A 22687-nucleotide genomic window follows, 5' to 3' on the forward strand; every position below is an offset into this window, starting at 1 on the left:
GCCTACTTCAGCTTTTGGTTTAGCTCTGGCCTAGCCTCTGGTTCTGCCCCAAACCAGATGTTGTAACTGCAGAGGGGGCTGGCACCACTCCCCTCCAGAGCTGATTACTCCCATCTGCACCAGACATCTCGCCCTGTGCTCTGCGATCCCTGGCTCTTAGCTCCGAGCAGATAATACCTTTAAACATGCGGTTGCAATTTATTGGCCTTATAAGTTAATTTTAGGGGGTGTGCAATTGATTGAAATCAAAACTTAATGAAGGCCAGAGTCTGGGGGTCCAGGATCAGGGTGGGAAGGAGCCCTGTGTTCTTCCTCGTCTGGGGTCTGAGGGGATCTTCAAAAGCTGTGATTCGCTTTTCTAATCAACCCTGCTTCCCTGGAAGAACTTTACGAAGTAGAGCAAGGCTGGTGTTCTATGGCCATCCCAGAAGCCCATGGGCTTCTGCAGGAGAAGTTGGGGTGCTTGGTAGATGGCCTTTCCTGGCTCCCCAGCTCCTTGTCCCTCTTGGTACCCATCTCAGAGCTGTAGCTGTTTGTGTTCCTTGTCACTGTGGTGTCCTGGAACTCTGAAACTTTGTCCCCCTGGGCTGTGGGTTCCGAGGTACAGCCCTTTCTGGATGTAGGCATTCAGTGTCCACTGTGGAACAGTGGGAGGTGGCAGGGAAACCCTGCAGAGTTGGAAGGCCATGTCTGAGCTGAGAAAGGCCTCTCCAGCCCAGGGTACAGACAACCACCTGTGAAATCCCACCGCTCTCAATGAGTCACCTCAGAGTTGGGGGTCCTTGGCTCTTTTCTGCGCTAACCCACTGAGTGACTCGGGCGTACAAGTTGACTTCTTGCTACACACACTCTGTGCTTTCAGCGGTTACCCATGTGGGTGCCTTTTCTGTGTCCAGGAGTGACCTTGGCCCACTGATGGGTACGTCATCAGTGTCACTGGCTATGCTGTGCTCAGCCAACACCTACACAGCAAGGCATCAAGTAAATGTCTGGTAACTAGAGTTAATGATTCTTAGGAAGTCTTTCCTTGGGGCACAGTGAGGACACAGGCAGGCACTGATTTCCTGTCACGGCAGCTGAAGAGACCATTCAGCAGTCACTTATAGAGAGCATCCATGGCGGGGATAGGTTCAGCCAAGATAGAGTCAGAACCAGCCCTGAAGAAGCACAGACAATACTAAGGACAGATGGACAGATGCCTGTACCATCCTGTAAGTGCAGAGAATGAATCACAGCAGGGGACCAGGCTGTAGAGGGTGCCCACCTGGGTAGCAGCTAGGGTGATTATCGGGTCTGTCTTGTGCAGGTGGAGAGCTTTCTTGAGACTGTGATCCTCCAGAAAGCCTGCTGGTAAGGCCAGCCCTGGCTGGTGCTGGACCTTCGACTCCGGGAGCAGTCTGCCATCCCCTAATGAAGCATAAACTCTATGAACGGACTATGCAGAAGCCACACATTCCGAGAGCCCGAAACCTCAGTATCTGTTAGGGGAAACCAGCTCCGTATACCTGGGTCCCCAGCCTTTTCCCTTGGCTGTGCTGGGTCTTGTGGCCCCTCCTAGCATATCCTTGAGTCATGGCGCTGCATAGCTGTGAACTTGGCAAGGCAGCCCATGACTGTGCTCTGGGCAGTGGGAAAGGCAGTTCTGGGCAGTTGTGTTCCCCATGACTGGATCAGGATAGAGACTCTGGGGAGAGGTGCATGGTCCCCGTAGGCACATGCTCAAGGTTGGGTTCTGAAGAGTTCCATGGATATGGCTTGGAGACTGGAGCAGAAAGACCTAGGGAAGAACAACTGGCTCCAAGCTTAGGTTCTTCCCTCCATCTGCCCCGGTGAGGTTTGTATTTCAAGACCCTATGCTTTTCACCACCAGGAATGTCAGCCCAGGACCTTGGTCTTGGGTTCTGAGCTCCTAGAACAAGCTGAGGAAGAGCAGGAGGCACAGTCAGCCTGAGGTAATGGAGAACGAACAAGAAATTCTAGAGCTGGCGAGAGCAGCACGGTACAGCGGCTCTCTCTTGTCACTTCATGTGGGGCTGTGCCCTTTTCCTTGCTTGGGTCCAAAGGTTTGCAGGGGTCTTTCGCTTTGGACTCTGGTAACGTGATTAGTGTTTGGTTTTAACGTGCGCCACTCCTATCTTCAGCTCTGAAAACACATTCTGCCTCCAGGAGACAGAACTTCCCACTATCTCAGCCTGTGTGGGGTGGGGGCAGGTGAGGACCCAGGCCCTCTGCAGTCGAGTTGTTCTGATTACATAGGAAGATGGGCAGTGCCCAGGAGACTAGTGATGAGAACACACTGCAGTTCCTGTCATCTGGCCTCTCACGACTACAGTCTGGGCATTAGTTGCCTTGGTGTTCACTGTCTGAATTTCATCTGCTAAAAAAACTAAATAGAAAGCAGGAGTGTGTAGAAAGGCAGATCGCTTGTGAACACGATCCCCCCCAAGCCAGCACCGGGGACTCTGATTCCTCCCGAATTCTGGGTTCCTGTAACCATATGGCATTCAGTCACGCTCATGTTTCTGTGGCTCTGCTGGAATAAAACATCTCTGGAAGCCAGGCCTAGCTCCCCACTGTCAAGCCCTTTGTCTCTCCAGAGTGCTTTGCTCCCTGACTAAGCTGCTTCCTAGGCTACTGTGATGGACAGACAGACCGTTGCTTGGGGCGAGTGATCAAGAATAGAGTCCTTCTATGCTCCCTGAAGCAGGGGGCTTTCCTTCCCAAATTCCTTGTAAGAGTACCCAGTGGCATCTCCTGGCTTCTGAGCCAACTCTGGGCTCCTTGCCTTCTTTGATTTCTTATGGTGGCAGGTTTTCATGCGTACATGTAATCACAGCCTGGACATTGGCCTGGACATTGTGTTGATTTCTTATGGCGGCAGGTTTTCTTTTTCTTTTTTTTTAATTAATTAATTAATTTATTATGTATACAATATTCTGTCTGTGTGTTTGTCTGCAGGCCAGAAGAGGGCACCAGACATCATTACAGATGGTTGTGAGCCACCATGTGGTTGCTGGGAACCGAACTCAGAACCCTTGGAAGAGCAGGCAATGCTCTTAACCACTGAGCCATCTCTCCAGCCCCGATGGTGGCATGCGTACATGTATTACAGCCTGGATATTATGTGTGGCTTCTCCCCACAGCTGGGATGTTCCAGGAGGACAGTCAGCCTGGTGTGGGCACAGAATATAAGCCTTAATCACGTCACCCCAGACAGCTGTCCCAGCTGCTTTCTTCCCAGCCTGTGACTTGGGTATATTCCCTGCCTTTCTAGCATACAGTTTTGGTTTGCATGGGACTCACACATGCAAATGCATGTGTACTTGCGTATGAGCGCGTGCAGGTGTGCCCTTTCTGTGTGTGCGTGTGTGGAGGCCAAAGGTTGACATTGAATGTTTTCTTCTGTTCATCTCCACCTTATTTTTTGAGACAGGGTCTCTCACTATGAACCTGAACTCACAGATTAGCCAGACAGGCTGGCCAGCAAGCCCCAGGAATGGTCTTGTCTCCACCCACCAGTTGCAGCCACACGCTGCCATGACCTTTTTATGTGGGTTGTGGGGATCCCAACTCCCATCCTCATGCTTACTTGACAAGCACTCGATCCACCTCCCCAGCCTCTACAGTTTTTCTTACAGTGAAAACATGTACTCAAAGCTTCTAGCCCAAAACGAGTTCCCCAAAAAAGGCAGCTCTGGGCAATTGAGGTGGTTGGTACCCAAGAGTCCTGAGTGGCGAGTCACTTAGGACTTAGGACTCCACGGAGCCAGCATCTCTGTGTGGAGCATGCAAGCAGAGGCACTTACTGCAATGTTGAGTGTAGACACTTCGCCAGATCCCCAGCCCCTCCAGTCAGACCTTCATTTCCCTTTAAGTAAAAAACTGAAAGGCTGTAAAGAAGGACAGCCGTGGTCCAGATGTGCGCTTCTGAGCGTTGTTGGCATTGAAGTTGCACATGCCTAAGCCGATTGGTATGTTTGCTCAGGGGATCATTGCACCTGTGTGTACTGAAAGGAATTTCCACAGAATACCTGTCCCATGTCTGCGGGCAGATTGAGACATGTTCTGTAAACTGTGGCGGAAGCAGCTGTTGACACAAACAAGGGTGACTGGCTTTCTGTGTCATATCTCAACACAGCCAACCACAACCAAATCTAGCTCCTGGGGCCATGGAGGTGGGATTCTGCTCACAGCAAGCAAGACTTTGTGTCTCTGAGGGGATGACTTCTGGACAATTCAGAGCACGTAGGGGTCGAAAGAAAATAGTCTGATGCATGGCAACAGGACCAAGGCCATGCCCTTGATCCGTCACCTTCTCCTGTCTCCAGACATCACGTCCACATGCACCCTTAAACTGCACTGGTATAACCAGTCAGAAGAGGGCCAATTGCCCAGTCCCTTGGAGTTAACGGACATCTGTAGTTCTCTGGGCTTCACACTGGTACATGTGAGGCAACTCCTGGGTTCTGCTGTTGACAGGAAATACTCAAATCATGAGTTTGGAGCCGGTGGGTGCAAAAGGAATGTTGGTCATACAGACAGGAGGCAGCTGGCCTTTCCAGCTGCCTTTCTAGGTACAGGAGGCTCTCCTTACTCCTTAGCTGAAGTTGAGTTGCTCCTACCTGTGGGAAGCAGGTACCCTTCTCATTTCAGAAGGATATGAGAAGGATACCTGCTCTGCTCTCTCGGTTGTTTCTCCTTACCACAAAATGTCATCAAACATGAGTTTTGTCTATGTGACCTTGTCCCTGCTGGGTCCACACATGCTGATTATAGTGAAAAATGTCCTGGTGACCATCGTCACAGTCTTGTATTCCTATTTAATGAGATCTCAGAAGCAAAACAGACCATGTCTATGACAGAAGGACATTGAGGAAGCAAGGGGGGCTGTTCAGAACCTCAGAGCTACTGCACCCCCAGTCTGACACCAAATGAGGAAGGACGCCTACCAGTTGAGACCACTCTGGTTTTACCAGTCCCTTAACTAGCTTTGCAGCCAGCCTGCCTTGGCCATCCCTCCGTCTCTCAGAGGCCTTGAGAGCTTCCTTTGTCTTGCTTCTTTCTGTCTTTAGCTTGACAGAGGTACCAGAGTGTAGCCCTTCCAGGCTGACCTCAGTTTCCCCTGCAGGCCTTCCTTGCTTAGGCCCACACTGTATGCTGTCTGAAAGGCCTTGCAGTTTCCTGGTCTGTGAAACCAAGAACACAGCTACGCTCCTGCATCACTTCTTCTCATATTCCAGGTCACAGAGACCTTTGTGGTATGGTGGCCTCGGGCAGAGTAGGAGACAAGTCGCTGGCAGCACCTAAGAAAGCAGGTGTTATTTGGGGTGACTGCAGGCTCAGCGTGTGGCAGTGTAAGTGGTGTCTGGCGCAGGGATATTGACAGCAAGGATGTGAGCTGCTGAGCCACGTCCTGTTCTCCCCAGAGGTCTGGTTTAGGGAAAGCTCAGGTATTAGCTTTCTATTCTCCGGCCTCAGGAAGGACACTGGGGTAGCTCAGTGGAGCATGGTGGCCTAACACCGAGTCACAGGAGGAACACTGCAGGATTGAACGGCCAGAACTCTTGGAGTTTATGGGACATCTTCAGATATGTGTGAGGGGTGTGCCCTTCCTGTCCCAGGTGACACCAAAAGGCAGAGGCTTCACTCACATCCAGTGTTTGAAGAGAAATGTTTGCCTCGGGAGATGGTGAGTCCCTGTCTGTAGTAAGAATTGCTTGTTCGTTCCCGGCCACCCAGACCCGAAATAATTACACAGAAACTACATTAATTACAAAGCTGTTGGGTTGGCGAGATGGCTCAGAGGTTAAGAGCACTGACTGCTCTTCCAGATGTCCTGAGTTCAATTCCCAGCAACCACATGGTGGCTCACAGCCATCTGTAATGAGATCTGGTGCTCTCTTATGGCCAGTAAGCATACAGACAGACAGAACACTGTATACATAATAAATAAATAAATCTTTTAAAAAAAACTGTTTATTTTAGCCAAAGCTTAGTCATATTTCTAGCTTACTCTTACACCCTAAATTAACTCATTTCTATTCACTTATGTATTACCACGAGGCTCGTGGTTTAACGGTAAGGTTCTCTGGTGTCTGTCTCTTTCAGCAACTACATGGTATCTTCCTGGCTCTGCTTACTCTCTCTATCTCTGTTCAGATTTTCCGCCTGACTTTTTACTCTGTTAAGCCATTGGCTGAAAGCAGCTTCTTTATTAACCAATGGCAATAAAACATAAAAACATATTCACAACATACAGAGGGGAGGCCCACATCACCTGTCCCTGGAACTGTGTGAGCAGAGACTTTTGACAGAGATGTATGTCATGAATCTACTCTTAAGCTGAGGAGTGCACCCTCCGCCCCAGGTTCTGTGAGTGAGACTGGGAGGCACGCTTTAGCCAGCTGATTTCCACATAAGGAAATGGTCTTTGGCACCATGTTGGTACCAATTGATATTCCTGGCTTGGTTTTTTGCCTTTGTTTAGGCATTTGGGGATTCCTTTTCTTGTATCTGTGTATGATGTGTGCCTGTGCAGGCGGGTACCCACACTAATGCAGAGGCCAGAAGAGCCCTTCAGGACATCTTCCCCTGACTGCTCCCCACCTCATTTCTGTCAAAGTTGCTCTTCAGCCTGGGTAGCTGGTCCTGAGCTTCCAGGATCTTCCTGTCTTCACCCCCAACCCTAAGTTCACAGGCAGGCATGGCACACACAGCCCTGCTTGGCATTTTGTTTTGATTTTTGTTGTTTTTGAGACAGGGTCTCACTATGTAGCCTTGGCTAGACTGGAATTCACTCTGTACACCTAACTGGCCTTGCTGTCTTGGCCTGCCAAGTGCTGGGATAAAGGAGTACACCACCACATCCCGCCTCAACTTTTCTTTTTTTCTTTTTAAACTTACATTTTTAATGTATTTATTGTGTGTGTGCAATCATGTGTGCCTGTGTACATGTATGCGTGCACACGTGGACAGTGTGGGAGTCAGTTCTCTCTTTCCTCCTGTAGGCCCCGGGAATTGGACTGAAGTCATCGGGCTTGGCCTTCACCTGCTAAATCACGTCACCAACCCAAGCCCAGCTTTCTTTATGTGGGTGCTGGGGATTCAATTAGATCCTTATGTTTGTGCCGCAAGTGCTGTTCACCCATCAAGCCATCTCCCCAGCCCCACACTGTGTTTGTTTCAGACAGAGTCTCGCTGTGTTGTCTGGATAACACTTGAATTCTTGACCTTCCTGCCTCCACCTTCTGAGTGACAGGCTTATAAGTGTGTTCAGCCATGCCTGGATGGCTTGCTTTGACTTAATCTGGCTTCAGAGGAAAGTCCACCTGGCATCTTTGCGGCTTCCCTCCTTAAGCTTGTGGTGGTCAGCATCCTGGATAGCTCAGATCTAAGTCCACCAGAGTCTATGACTGAAGGCATGTCTCTGCACCCTAGAACCACAGCTGGTTTCCTGAATGGTGCTGGGAGGTCAGTTCCCAGGAAGTCTGGCCTGGCCTTGCCTTTGGTGCCTTTTTGAAAGGCTGTGACCCAGGACTCGGTGTATTTGAGTACTCAAACCTGGCCACTGTCCCAGGAGGCAGGAGCATGGGCCAGCTTCCAAAGCCACTCAAGGCCCATCTCCTCATTCCATCTGCAGTTCAGGTTAGCCAAGGCTGCAGATTGGGTGGGTCACAGTTACAGCTCAGATTCCCAAAGCGAGTTTCTATCCAAGGTCTCCTCCGCTCATCTCAGCATCAAACACTCCATAAAGTTCTGAGGGCCAGAATGCCTCTTCCGAATTCTGTGAAGTCGGTCACTCTGAGTGTATTATGTTCTGCTCTTTGCTCTGCAGTGCAGACTGTGAGCATGTGCATGACGGACATGTGCAGCTGGAAAGGGATTTTCAGGGGAAAATCGCCCCAACTCAGAAGAGAAATGGTGATCCAGTCCAAGGATCTTAAGAAGAGTAGAATGGGCTCGCGAAGGTGCATAATTGTGACTGGGGTCTCACTGGCAAAATGCCAGTCCCTCTGAGGCTTCTGCCTTGCACTTTCTCCCTTCCAATGCAGAGGTGCCTCCATCATTCAGTGATCACCTCTTCCTTCTCAGATGGACTATAGCTTCTTCTTTAACCCCTCACCCCCATCTCTCTAGTCCCAGCCACAAGACCACTCCACGGGCCTGTTCTCCTCAGATACTGATTTCTGCCTCAGCCAGAGCCACTGAGACTTCTGATGGGACCAGTTTGCTCCTCTGACACACACACCCTGGTGATCTGTCATTGAGTCTGCTGTGAGGCTTTCTGGGACTCTACTCCCTTCATGGCCCAACCTTGTCCAGGATAGCATCTCTGTGGTCTTCCTGAGCTCCCGTCTCCTGATCTGAGCCCCCGTCTCCTGATCTGAGCCACTCACTTACCATTCTGACAGTGTGTAGTGATTAGATCCCTATGTTGTGTCCCCTTCCCCTAATTGGGAGGCCCAAAAAGAGCCATGCTTTCCTCTCTTAAGGAATGTTCTTCTGCTGCAAGGGCCCGGTAGTCTTTCCCTCCTGGATCCCATCTCTCTCCTAAGAGAACTGAGGCCTTTGAAATTGTCAGCACCTCAAGTTAGAGAAGTTAGAGCTCTTAATGGCATCTCCTAGAACCCCCAGCCTCTCATGCTTGGCCATGTTGGATCCCATAGTCTTGTTAACATGCAAGGCCGGAGAGCAGGCCTGGAACCCTGGCAGAGCCACCTCACTGAAATAGCATGTTAGCATTTAAACAATATTAATACTATTTGACTCATTAACTGTACAAAGGCCAATCAAAGTGCTTCCATGTGTGTGCTGTTAGTTCTGGCGGGCAACGCCTTCTGTGGCTTCATGTGGTTTCAGACAACATTTTAGCACATTCTTAAAATACCCACAAAAGCCTTTATGTAAAAGCTCATAAATGTGAACCACATAAAATTATTTTTTTCCTTGTTTCATGTCACCGTGATCAAAGTACAGTAGGTAAGAATAAATTTTCAAAGCCTTGTTGAGATCTTCTTTAATTAATGCTTCACGCGCAGAGTAAAACCATAAACCATATAATGGGGGTGCAACTATTTGTGCGCCCCACAGCCACGTCCTACCTGACAGTCCAAGGGTAGTAATGACAGTGCTCACCAACAAAGCTGTGGCTTCTGAATGATTCCAGAATGGCCCTTCTGATCACCTGAGTTTCAGTCCCTTTGTATTGGACATTCATGTTGAGACTTGCAGCCACTGTGAGTCCACAGAGGTCCCTCTTAGTGTCTGGAATCAAGTCCATTCTTGAGTTGTTGTGGTGTTAGGGCCCTGTCTGAGGAGCAGAGTCTCAGCACATCCTCCCTGCCCCCACAGAGAATCCCTAGTTCTCAGGGAAAGCTGGCAGTGGGGCCTCTGCTCAGTGCAGCCACAGAGCCGTATGGAAAGTCAGATGGCCTGTGAAGATTCTGCCGATGGGGCACTAGCCACCATGGAAAAGGGCTGGGATATGAACTACCTGGTGAAAAATGCCACGCTCGGCCTGGCACCATCCCTCACAGCTACACAGAAATGCAACATCTCGGTGAAGACTGGAAGGAGCTTTGGAAAACTCGGATTTGTGGGAAATGCCAATTTATGATATTATGGGCTAATTTTTAAATTTCCTTTTTTGTAATCTTGAAAAAGTTTTTAATACAGGGAGGGGAAGCACACAAAGAGGTCACCCTTGGGCTTACAGTTTTTTGTGTGTGTCCTTCGGTTTCAGAATTTTGAAACTCTAGACCCTGCCTGTGTGGCCCTTAGGGGAAGCTGAGAATACCTGAGAGAAACTGCCAGAGCAGACCCAAGCTTCAGGCTGGAGTGCTGGGGCTGGGGTAGCCCCTCCCACCTTGTAGATGCTCTTGTTTTCAGTCAGAACAGAGAGCATAAAGGGTAGGTCCTAGGGGATTCACCTTAGGTCATCTGGTGCTATTGAACTGGTCACTGGCTAGTGTTGAAAAAAAGCTTTCAAGACACCAATGCTTCTGCTGATAGCTGCCAAGGCAGCCAAGCCAACACCCGGAAGAGTGGCCCCTAACAGGAGCAGCCCTGCCGCGGGAGTGCGGCTTTCCGAGCTATGGGTGGGTGAAGTATGGGCCTGTGCTCTCCAGGGCCAAGTGGGCAGAGCAGAAAGGAAGCCTCCCACAGCCCTAGCATAAGAGCAGCCTCGGTCTTTAGAGACGCTTTTTGCTTTTGCTCTGGGCTGCACCTCCTTCCTTGGCTTGCAGCTGAGGCCACAGAACATGAGAACAGTCAGAAAATCTTGCTACCACGAAGCCTCATCCAGCAGGGTTGGCCCAGAGGTGACCAGCTAATCTTTGCACATTCCAGAACATTCCAGATTGGCTTGGTTTGTGCCTCAAAGCACAGTACTTTGTTTCCCTCATGTTCAGGGACAGAGGGGCATTTGTAGAGAGTTTCTGAACAAGAGAAAGAATGAGCACCTTAGAGTGGAATCCAAGAGCCCCTTGTTAGCCGTTTGAGCACTGGTCTCACAGGTGCCCATCTGTGCCCGTGAGCGGCATGTGCTCTGCCCAGCGCTTGGACACATAACTGACCAATACAGATGTTTACTGGGAAGGCCTGCTATGTCCCACTCCATCTGGTGGGAGACAGGACCAGAAATTCAGTTTGATCTCCTTCATAGTAGAGGCACCGGAAGTGGCTCTATCACCGTGTGTGTGTGTGTCTGTGTGTCTGTGTGTGTCTGTGTGTGTGTCTGTGTGTGTGTGTGTGTGTGTGTGTGTGTTGGGAAGGGGGATGGGGGCAAAGATACAGGAACAGAATGGAACCTTGTCAGGGGGTTAGGAGTGAAAGGTAGACCAGCCATGATGCCTGTACTATGTGGATGTGGGGGAATATTGGTGTCTTTCACAGGAAGGGAACTCTGGCTTCATCTCAGTTACTCTGGTATGTATCTTATTGGGGGGTATTGTTAGTTTAAAATAGTTTTATAGTCAAGGTCAAATTGCAGAAATAGACTGGGCAGCACATGGGTGGCAGAGGCAGACAGATCTCTGTGAATTTGAGGCCAGCCTAGTCTACAGAGAAACCCTGTCTCAGGGATGGGGAGTAGAGGTGGGATTGTAGAAACAATGTAGCCAGCCCACCCTCAGTGCCTAGTGATGTCAGTCCTTGAATGCCCAAGGCCTTCATATAAAATGACAGAGTAATTACACAGGACCTACACCCCTCCTCCCATGTATTCTGAGTCATTTTAGATTGCTTCTGATACCCTTTGTTGCTGTGGGACAGAGCCTTGCTCTGTAGCTCTGGCTGACCTGGAAATCAATGTATAGCCTGGACTCAAACTGCTGCTTATCTTGTCTTGACTTCTCAAGTGCTGGGATGCCAGGCATATGCACCCATACCTCAGACATGTGCGCCCACACCACTGAGATTCCTGAGAGCGTGAAAACTCCAGTGCTGAGTTAACAACAGTTGCACTGTCCTTAGAGAATCAGAAGGCGAGAAAGTCGGTGCATGTTTGGTGCACGTGGCCTTTTCATTTTTTAACCAGATCCTAAGCAGGGGCTTTAGGTATGGAGCTGATTCCCCAAAGAATTCCTGTGTTTTCTCCTCCTCATTCTCTAACATATAGCTTCTTTTTTAAATATACAACAACTTTATTGTGACCTAAAGCACACTTGTTAACTTTGGATCTATTTCATTTTACTATCAAAAGCAATAATTTTCACACCAGTAGCCCTAGTACTGAGGGGACCAAGGCAGGAGTGTGAGTTCAAGGACAGGCTGGCCTGGGCCTGGTAGTGAGAGCCAGAAACCACCCTCCCACCCCAGATAGTCATTTGTCGGGTGTCCACTGACCTTTCTCCCCCTTTAATGTCCTGGCATTGTTCCTGCCTCCCAGTAGGCCTCTAATACCCTCCTTAGCGTAATGTCCCTGACTGCGTGAGTCATAGGCAGAGCCAATCAAAGGACTGCTGGCACCAGCCCATGTCTGCCTGAGGGTCACCATGCACCATGGTGCCAGCCCCCCGACGCCTGAGGTTAGAGAAGCATTGGCCCTTGTGATGAGGAAAGTATACTGGCCACAAGATGTGATTACCTGGTGTTGCGTTGGCTGTTATTGGCAGAGTGTGAGGTCACAACAGCTGGCCATCCATGTGTCACCCACCCTTAGACTTGGGACCCTAGTATAATGGCCGGTTCGTTCTTTCCCTCCTCGGTTTCATCTAATCTGTGGGTTCTCAGTGTTGACTTGGACCTGAGGAGGAAGGGGTCCCACACGTGACCCTCATTTCTGTCGGCTTCTGTAACAAGTCACTCTGGGAAAATAGCATGATTGATTGCTGGTAGATGTGGGGATGTGGGGCAGGCTTGTCAGCCTTCATGAAAGACAGATGCTCCACGAGGTGACAGTTGATTGCAGAAGCTGTGTTTTCCAGTGATGGCCAAGTCTACTGTGAGGGGCACACACTGTACCGGATCTTGTACTGGGGAGGAAGATGACACCCAGGGAAGTTCAGTAAGCTTGCCAGAAGCACCAAGCTCAAACTCAGAGACTGATCTTCCATCTTCCTGGCATCTAAGGCCTTGTTTTTCTGCCTCTGCAGCCATGGGATGGCCAGAGCATGTCCAAAGGTCAACCCTGGCACCATGCGAGGAAGGTTCTTAATCCTAGACAGGTGTCCCGGGCATCGTCTAAGCTCATCATTACTGACAGCCGTCAATGGGCATTGTCGCTTGCAGGTACTTTGAAGGTGGCGTCTCATCTGTCTACCTCTGGGATCTGGATCACGGCTTCGCTGGAGTGATCCTCATAAAGAAGGCTGGAGACGGGTCAAAGAAGATCAAAGGCTGCTGGGATTCCATCCATGTGGTGGAAGTACAGGTACTGCCCCCCAGTGCATGTGCCACACCCTGTGTGGCAGCCCTGATCTCCAGATGCTTCCACAGGAAGATGCTAGGCTATGCGACCCCACTAATTCCAAAAAATGCCCAGAGCCATTTGGATGAAGATAAGTCAGGGGAATAGTACTTACTGATGCTGAAACTCCCCAGAGTGCTTAAGGCATATTGCAGATCTGCCCTACAAAAACCATGGGAATTTTATAAGGGAGGAGTGGCCTTGGCATGGGGGTGGGGCATGGCTTTCTCCCCAGCCCCGGTTCACCCATGCTATGCTTGCTCTCCATCTTCTCCCCCAGGAGAAGTCCAGCGGCCGTACCGCCCATTACAAGTTGACCTCCACGGTGATGCTATGGCTGCAAACCAACAAATCCGGCTCAGGCACCATGAACCTTGGAGGCAGCCTAACCAGACAGGTAGAACTTGTGTTCCCGCCTCTTGCCAGTGCCCTCTGGTGCTAGAGCATATGGCCAGCTAAGGGGGACTTCTAGTTCTTGCCTTACTGTCCTCTGAGGTGCGTGTGGCTACACACCAGCTGCTTGGTGTAGTAGGACTGAGCTACTTGTCGTCCACCAGGGCTTGCCGTCATCTGTGCTCACGTTTTGCTGGGTTTGCCGGCAGTCAGACTGGACTCCACGTGAGCTGCTTCTTGGAGTTCAGTCCTAGCTGCCTGCTCCCCAGCCTGGTCTGAGTCCCACGTGTTGGATGTGGAGGATTCTGGGTGGGGAACTCTTCAGCTCTGTACGCAGATTTGCCAAGTTCTACCTGTCTATTGCTCCCCTGTCCTGCTAGCAGCCACATTCCATGATGTCTCTTCGGGCTGTGAGCAGAACATAGAGCTTGGCCTTCCTGGCATAAGCCTCTCTTAGCAGCTACATCAGGAACTACTAGAGGCACCTAAGCAGGTTTCAGACCCTCAGCACTCCATCCAGAGTTTCATGTTTATAACCTTAACACCTTCCGGACCCTTTACACACCTGCGCATCTTAGGAGAGGTCTTTTTGGCAGGAAGCTTCGTGCACAGGGAGCACAGGAGAGCAGACTAAGCACAGCACGGGGCCTCAGGAGCAGAAGCGCTCACGAACTCCTGTTCCTGAGCATCTGGCTTCTGAAGAGCCTCCGCTCCACAAGATTATTACTCTGGGGGCCGGGACGAGGCTCGGTACTCTCCAGTACTTCTTGCCTAGAAGACTCACTTCACAGGACCAAAACCACGCAAGATAATTCTGTGTTTGATAGCTTTTAAGAGAAAACCTTTGCAGGAGAGTTTAGATTAGGAACTCTTATGTAGGTCTGCATTCTGCAATCTTCAAGGGCATCTACATGCATTTGAAAAACAACAGTGCAAAGCAGGATAGCCAGTACCAGCCTGCACATCTTGCAACTATGGGAGCCTTAGAGTCTCCCATGGAAAACCCTTCCCGCCTCTGCTTTGTCAGGGGTTAGCAACTGTAGGGAGCCTACATCCTCAAGACAGACCATCCCAGGCCCAGCACAGAACCAGGCATTAGTACCCAGGGCAGAGCCCATCCTGCTCTGTGGACATGGCCCCTTGACATAGGCGGGCCAGCCAAGTCCTTCAGCAGCCAGGGCCACTGCAGCCTCCCCTCTCCTTCTCCCTGCCACCCAGTGGATGGGTGGGAGCTCCTAAGTCCATCCGGAGGCTGCTTCCTGCCTTCCTTGCTGCTGGAAACTGTCTATAATTACACCTGGTGTACAGTGACCTGCACAAATATTTAATCCTCCGTCTTCCTGATAGTTTAAATCAGGGCCGTCCACCATGGCCAGCATCTGGCCCTGCCGTACTCAGTAGCTCTGCCAAGCCAAACTCGGCCTGGTGAGTGGCTGTTCTCGGCACACCTTGTCCACATCGCCTCTGCTGCCTTGTGCTCTTGGGACTTTACTGAGGAAATCCACGCTTCTGTCATCATCCTGAGGGCCAGAGCCATAACTCATTCAACAGGCATCAAAGCCGAGGCTCTGCTCCAGTACAAGTAACTTACAGAGCGAGGAAACCGAGCCATGGGGGTTGACCAGTGCACAGGAGCAAAGCACAGCAGGCCGGGGGGAGGGGGGGTGCTGAGGGCTCAGCTGTGAGTCCCAGATACACCCTGGGAAAGTGTCTGTGGCCTAACCATCCCCTTGAACTACATTCTAGCCAGTTGCCATTCCCACTTAACAGGTGAGGAAACTGAGGCCCATGCTATTAAATAATTGACTAGAACAAAAGTGGCAGAGCCTGGATTTAAGCCCACATATGTCTAGCACAACACCCTTCCTTCCACACACTTTGACCTCCATTTGTGAGTGACAGGGAAAGAGGGTAGTCCCCCTACACACAAGTTGACTGCACAGTTTTGGTCACTCTTACACCCACTCCGCATGTCAGGAAGGGGGGCCCTTGGTTGGAGGAGCTGTCACACCAGGCCTCTGGTGCCAGCCTCTGACCCTGCATGCCATGCTGTCCAGCTGTCAGGAGACTCCTCATCAGGGAGGAGCAAGTCCCCATTTCGCCAGTGTGGCTCTTCCCCAGCAGCCTGACCCTAGGCACTTCCCAAGGTCCCAAGTTTCCCAGGCCCCATGTACAGGAAAGCCAGGGGCTATTTCCTCGGGGGTCCCCTCCCGGCAGTAGTTCAGGTTTGCTTCTTGTCCTCTTTTCCGTATAGCTTCTGGGGATACATGGAGGGAGTTGAGAACCCCTCTTGGTGGCACCTGTCACTGTGATAAATGGCCCCAGCTGCTTGCTTAGCTTTTCAGGATACCCTGCTGGGAGCTTTGCCTCATCCTTCACTGTGTCCTTTTGTTGCCTCCCTTCAGAGCTGTCTCTTGGGAGCATCAGTTAGATGGGAGAGAGGCTTTCGGCAAACCCTGCATCTGTGGGGCTGTGGGCACGGCCTTTCTGGACCTCACTACAGCATCATTGTGTCCTCCTGCCAGGGCAGATGCCCCATGTGAGGGCGGTGGCAGAGGTGCTCCTTGGCACGCTGCCACCGAGGCCCCAGCTGGAAAGCCAGGGAACAAGTGACAAAGTACTGCTTGCCAAGCCCTAGATCGGAAAGGGAAGCTGCTCGGAGAGGTCACTTTTCTGTGTGACAGCAGAGACGTGGGAATGAGGCGGACCGCAAATCTCCGGAAAGAGATCCAAGGACTTCCATCCGGGGCAGGGCTCTGCAGATGTTCGCCTCATTTTCTTTTCAGATTCTAAATATTTAGACAGGAAGGTGGAATGTTGTGTTGAGTGGGGAGATTGGGCGTTTGCAGGCAAACCTCCCTCCTCATGAGCCACAGGCTCCAGTAAGAAGCCAGCTGCCAGCAGCCTCTCCTGTGGACCCTGGCCCATGGCCTTTCCCTGTGGGTGTTGGAGGGAACGAAGGGTAGCACAGACCTTTAGAGCCGGTCTGCCTTGGGAACAGCTCCCAACAGTGGGCTCTGGACTGTGAGTGGCCTGGATGGTGCCATTTGAGTGGTGCAAAGTCTAGAAGCAGTTGAGTGTTTTTAAAATGACTTGGGACACAGTAAACCAGGAGAGCCTGGTCTGGCTGTGGAAGGCAGGGGAAGAGATGAGGGGCCAGGGTGCTGGGTTTCCACGAGGCCATTGAGGTTGGAAGAGACCCATCTCATAACTTCTGAATCTTGGGTTGTGGGTTTTCCTTCCTCTTTTGGTAAGCATTATACAAAATCCATCCACCAGAGAGGTCACCTCAAAGAAAGCTGCTTTCAGAATCCTCCATAACTTGGTCGAGGCTCCAGCTCTGTCACCTCACAGTATGACCACACAGATCCTTTCACTTTTCATCAGCTGTGGGCTTGATGGTGTCTATTGAAAGCCTGTGCTACTCTGACCCCTGGTTTCTACCCAGGAAGGAGTAGCTAATTCTGCAGTTCCATTGTATCTTCCAGAAGAGCAGCTGCCAACTCAAAAGTCGTACAGTCCTCCCCTCCTCTCCAGCTGGGTGGCAGGTTTGATCCTAGCTGGACACGAGCCATGGGGCCCTGGGCATGGGACTTCATTAACGAAGTGTGTGCTGCTAGGCATACCGTGGCATTGCGTGTATGTATGGTCATCCCTTAGCGTGCAGTAACAGCAAGGGCGTGGAGGCGCAGGCAGACACTGTGCTGCTGAATGGGCCCTCCTGTTGACTTGAACAAACTAGAAAAGATACTCTGTGCCAGTGGGAAACACCACCCACCCTGTTTGAGGACAGCAACCACCAGATCCAAGCACACTTGTATCTTCCCCATCTTAGCTGCAGAGAGGGGGGAAAGGGTCTCACTGGGGACAGGCAGGCTAGGCCCTGACTCCAGACTCGGTTGGAACCACCTTGTGGAACATCTGTGCTGCCACAGAACATAAAAATGTTTTCCTTCTGGCAGCTTCTTTTATGAGGGTGTAATAATATATGCATTACAAAAATAGTTCTGTTCCTGGTGGGTCAGCGTTGCCAGCAAGCTGACCCCAGCCAGGTGTGGAGAGGAGGGAGGCAGTGGGGGCGGGCAAGGGGGCTATGGAAACTGCCTGCATGTGCCAGGATCTTGAGTTTAGAGGCCCCCTGTGTGCTGCTGGGGAGTACTTCTGCCTCCCCCCCCCCCCAACACACACACATATACACTATTCCTTTGAGGGTCTGGTGGTTTCAGCCTTTCTCTGCTGGAAGGTGGCTCTTGATTCTGAAGTAAAAAAAAAAAAAAAAGGAGACAAGGCATTGATTTGCTCTCTCGTCTAGCAGAAAGCGCCCTTCACCCGGGGCTGTGCTCACCCGGGGCTGTGCTCACCCTGGGCTGCCAGCACTCACTGAGATGGCCCATCAGAGACCACAAAACCCTCACCTCTTACTCTGGCAGGATGGAGGCAAGAATCTCCCTCCGCATAGAGCAGGGGCTGAGCAAGACTGGGAGGGTAGTGCAGTTGGCTGGATCAGAAACACCCACAGAGCAGCTCCGAGCAGTCCGGAGGCTGGACACAGCAGCCATTTCTATGTGGGATGTTGGTTTCTAAACACTTCTTTTAGAAATAGGGGGCAGGCCCTGCCCTTTGGGTGTCTCCCCAGCTCCGTTCAACACGCACACTAACCAGTTGTCCTAAGCAGGCTTTTGCTTAGGGGAGATGATGTTCCTCTGGTATTGTGAAGTGTTGACCACACCTGGAGTGGGCCCATGGCCGTCACTGCCATCACGAGCATTCTCACTACTTCAGAGACAGTTCTGTCTAAGCAGCAAGACTCCCTGGAACCCCTTGCCAAAGAGTGCCCAGGAAATTTCAGGGCCTACAGTCAGGGATCAAGGCATCCATGACTAGCAGCTCCTCATCACCACCATTTTTGGGAAACCCCTTGCTAGGACCAGACCTCTGTTCTGGAAGGTCCTTGGGTCCAGATTATTACCTCAGACTGGACTCTGGCCTTGCAACACTCTACCAAATGGCTACCCCTTTCTTTCTCCTTGGTAGTCTGGAGCTGACTGTAGAGTGAGCATATGCCTGTTGTGGAGACCTACGAGACCCACCTCTGCCATCAGCTGTGTGCTCCCCACTTTTACCCACCTCTGCCATCAGCTGTGTGCTCCCCACTTTTACCCACCTCTGCCATCAGCTGTGTTCTCCCCACTTTTACCCACCTCTGCCATCAGCTGTGTTCTCCCCACTTTTACCCACCTCTGCCATCAGCTGTGTGCTCCCCACTTTTACCCACCTCTGCCATCAGCTGTGTGCTCCCCACTTTTACCCACCTCTGCCATCAGCTGTGTGCTCCCCACTTTTACCCACCTCTGCCAACAGCTGTGTGCTCCCCACTTTTACCCACCTCTGCCAACAGCTGTGTGCTCCCCACTTTTACCCACCTCTGCCATCAGCTGTGTGCTCCCCACTTTTACCCACCTCTGCCAACAGCTGTGTTCTCCCTCTTTTGCCATAGAGAGTGAGAGATCACTTTACTCTGCCAGATTGCAGGCCGGCTCAGCCCTGCTGGCATTCTGGGGTCCCGCCCCCACACACTGGCTTTTCTATCTCTCTTGTCCTAGGTTCTGCCACCCCTTGGCCTCTCTCAATAGCCCATGTCTCATCCAGGAGGAGAGAACTGGAGTCACAGTTACATACCACTGTGTGGGTGCTGGGAATTGAATCAGGTCTCCTGGGGAGCAGCCAGTGCTCTAACCACTGAACCGTTGCTCCAGCCCCAGTGTTGAGCTCGTAAATATTTGAGTCTCCTGGCACCCTGTGAGACAAAAGATAGGCTGCTCTCTTTTACACGGTTACTCCCTTCTCAGGGAGGTAAAGCTTACCGTGGGAGAACCAGAATCCAATGGCAGAGGCTCACACCTCCCTGCTGTCATCTCCCTTCACGCACTCAGAGCTGGCTGCTGTCCCCTCCTTTGTAAACCAGGAACCCACCATTTCCCTGCATGACTCCTGGCCTTGGCACGGTGGCAAGAAGGGGGCTCCTCCACAGCTGCTCACATGGTTGTGGGCATGGCACTGCATTCTGCTGGCCCCAGAGTCTTTGCTGGCAAGGCCGGGAGTCCCCATGGCTGCCATGGCTCTGCTGGTCAAGGTTGACAGTGTTGTGACACAGGGAAGCTTCCAGTCCCACACCAGGCCTCGCTCACATCATGTGCTTGCAGGAATGATATGGTCCAGGATGACCTGTCCCTTGTGGCCCTTTACCCTCACTACTGTAGCCCTAGGAGCTAAGTGGGGAGTCAGTTCTCAGAGCAGCATCAAGAAACATTGCCCTAGAAATAATAGGGCCTCAGAATGTCTGCCGACTGGGCTGTTTGCAACCACAAACTTCAGTCACTTGTGCTAGGAAAGCTCCACAGAGCCACCAGGGGCAGAGGGCTGTGATGTGCAGGGGCAGCCACCAGGGGGCAGAGGACTGTGACGTGCAGGGGCAGCCGTTAGTTGGCGGCAGCCTGGAGCTGCAGCTTCTGACTAAAGGTTGCTGTCTTTGCAGATGGAGAAAGATGAAACCGTGAGTGACTGTTCTCCACACATAGCCAACATTGGGCGCCTGGTGGAGGTGAGTGGCCCCAGGCTCACCCCGTCCTGGTACAGCATAGACCGGCGTGCTTCTCCGCAGCCTCCGTCTTTGCTGCAGCTGGTCCTGCCCGGGTTTTCTGAGTTTTCTTCTGACTTGGATACAAGCAGAGCTCGGCTCCAAGCCTACTCACCCCAGTGTCCCTGCTCTGTCTCTGGGCCCGGGAAGTATGAAGTCCTGTTTCCCCTGATCACTGGGTGTGAACAGTGATCTGAACTTGGGGTGGAAACAGATCCCTGGAACACCAGGGCCCTTGGAGCAGCTTCACATGTGGCCGCCACAGCCTGGCCTGTCACCACGTCTCCTTTGGAAGGGGGGTTGTTTGGACTGGAGACGTGTTCTCTGGTTTCACAGAACTGTTCACAGAGTTGGTGGCCAGGCAGTGTGCTGATAATGTGGTTTAGACCTGCGCCCAGCAGTGGTCAGAATTGGCTGTCAGTCCCTAGATGTTGGCTTCCTCCATGCTGAAGGACAAGAAAGACCCAAAACACAAATTATAGGTGGGGTTCTGGCAGCCTGGCTGTTACTCTCAGCACGAAAGAGCAGCCTCTTACCTCCCTCCTGTGGCCACAGAGGGGACTGCAGGGTTGGTGGTGGCAGGTGGATGTGGGCCTCGGGGTTCCTGTTTGCCATCTCTGCTGACTTACCTCCCTTCCCAGGACATGGAAAATAAAATCAGAAGTACACTGAATGAGATCTACTTTGGAAAAACAAAGGATATCGTCAATGGGCTGAGGTAATGTACCAAAACTCTGAAGCGTTGGGGCCAAACATGAGGCTTACATCCTGTCTACTTAGCGCTCTGTGGTCTTGGGCCTCCCGGTTCCTCATCACAAGATGTGGTCAGGGATTGCTTTCAGTATGAAAGACTCAGAAGCTGGCCCAGCACTTTCTGTGACCTCTACCAGCTCTGTCCACTGGGCTCAGTCACCTCAGCAACCTTTGGTGCCTTCACCTTAGAGCTTGGCACTGGTCCCTAGAGACTGTCCCCAGCCTTTTTGGCATTGGGGCCTGGCAGCCACACACAGATCCAAAACGCCGAAGACAGCTGAGCAGCCTGGCATGGTGTTCCCTTTGAGGTCCCCGGCACTGTCTCAAGCTCTGGGTTCTGCAGAAGCAGGCAGGACACACTGTGGCCTCTGGCTCTGGTGTAGTACAGTGGGAGGCAGAACCCAGTGGGGACGGGGCAGTGACTGAGGAGGAGTGAAGAAGAGAGCACTGGCCTTGGAGTCACAAGGGTCCTTCCCACACCTTTCTCAGCGGCCCTTGTCCTGCGTGGGAGGCAGAGTGCCAGCGGGGTTAGGGGAGCTGATAACTGGGAAGGGTGCTGCAGCTCAGCTCTGCTGTGAGTTCGTGGCTTCTGCTGTGCCCTTGGGACCCAGTCTTCCAGTGCCCTTCCCTGGCCCAGGTTTCATATTGCAGGCCAGAAAAAGTCTGTGAGCATGTCCAGCAGTCTGAGTTAAGTGAGATAGTGGCCCCTCTTGATCCCCAGTGGACCTAAGTATCTGATCAGTCCTGACACTTGGGGGCTGTGGTACCAAATGGACCGTATATACTCTCCTGCCTGGACAGCCCCCACCATTCCCAGTAATGACAGGGAAACACGGAAAATCTGAGCCTGTGTGGAGGCAGGTGTGAACCTCTCAAGACCGAGGCCTCTGTGGCTGAGACGCACACTCAGCCCCAGGCCGAGGCAGCCTTCTCCTGCCTTTGCCCATGACTGCTGGCCTCTTGTTCTGCGTTGCTGTTGCTCTCTTGCTACGGCTTCATCCTCTCCGAACACTCTCTGTAGATCTGTTGATGCTATCCCTGACAACCACAAGTTTAAGCAGTTGCAGAGGGAGCTTTCTCAAGTGCTGACCCAGCGCCAGGTCTACATCCAGCCTGATAATTGAGCCGACCCAGGTACCCTGCCTGAAGGGCGTGAGACTTCCCCACTAAACAGGACTCACCAACCTGCCAAGACCCTGCCACTAACCTGTGTCCACTCACAGCTGGTGGGTAGCCACATTAACGCATAGCCTCAGCCCCATATCGTGTGGACACGTGTGTGTGGTGTATGTGCTTCGCACTTTGAGCAAAGGCCAGGTTTGGGCTTTTTGCTCCTGACAAAGCTCAGTCTTTGGCACTACCATGGCCTCTCCAGCAGAGGGCGCTGTGTGCATACATCCCACTGGCTAAGGAGCAGGGTCTGTGTGTCTTGCCTTCTGCCAGCTCACACACCTCTTGTCTGACAGAAGTACAGCCGGTTCCTCCTGCCTGCTCTCCTACCAAGTATCCCACAAGCTACATCTCAGGGCCCCTTGGGCTGTTGACTCAGAAAGCATGGTCTCCCTCTGAGTCTCTCTGAGTGATGGAACACTCTCTAAGCCAGGCCAGCACGCCTCCAGACTGGCCACTGCTGGGCACTCTGTACCCATGCTGCGTGTCCCACAGCCTCCCTTAATGAGCTGCAGCTGTCCTCGAGCAGCCATGCTGGTGGAAAGGAAAACAGCCCTGCTTGTTGACAATGGCCAAGAACCATGACTTGGCCTGGGACAAATACAGATGTGCAAACGCAGTCAGCATCTCGGAAAGGAGGAGGGTTTTAAAACGAGGCTCCTGGGAAGCTGCAGGCCCCGGGGCTGGACACCAAAGGCCCAACCCAGACAAGGGCCTGTGGGATTTACCGTGAAGCTCCAAGATGGGGGCTCCCCTGACACTGTGGTCTGGCCCATGTGCTGACTTCAGGTCCAAGGCAGCCATCAGTTCTAGCCTTGGTGGCATCT

At 51.9% G+C, this 22687-nt stretch overlaps 1 protein-coding gene across 2 annotated transcripts in view; it reads left to right on the forward strand.

Moving 5' to 3' along the window:
- The window catches only part of Capzb (capping actin protein of muscle Z-line subunit beta), a 103098-nt gene that overhangs the window by 78432 nt on the left and 1979 nt on the right, over positions 1–22687 (forward strand). The window contains exons 5-9 of one of the 2 annotated variants that reach the window (XM_075947210.1): positions 12730–12871; positions 13188–13304; positions 19836–19901; positions 20579–20655; positions 21712–21824. In XM_075947210.1, the coding sequence (XP_075803325.1) occupies positions 12730–12871; positions 13188–13304; positions 19836–19901; positions 20579–20655; positions 21712–21814 (505 nt within the window). In that variant the 3' untranslated portion in view covers positions 21815–21824. The remainder of the gene's footprint in view (positions 1–12729; positions 12872–13187; positions 13305–19835; positions 19902–20578; positions 20656–21711; positions 21825–22687) is intronic. The other variant, XM_075947211.1, reaches the window with a different exon arrangement.

This window comes from Microtus pennsylvanicus, chromosome 13, assembly GCF_037038515.1.
Source record: "Microtus pennsylvanicus isolate mMicPen1 chromosome 13, mMicPen1.hap1, whole genome shotgun sequence".
In the NCBI taxonomy this organism is placed as follows: domain Eukaryota; kingdom Metazoa; phylum Chordata; class Mammalia; order Rodentia; family Cricetidae; genus Microtus; species Microtus pennsylvanicus.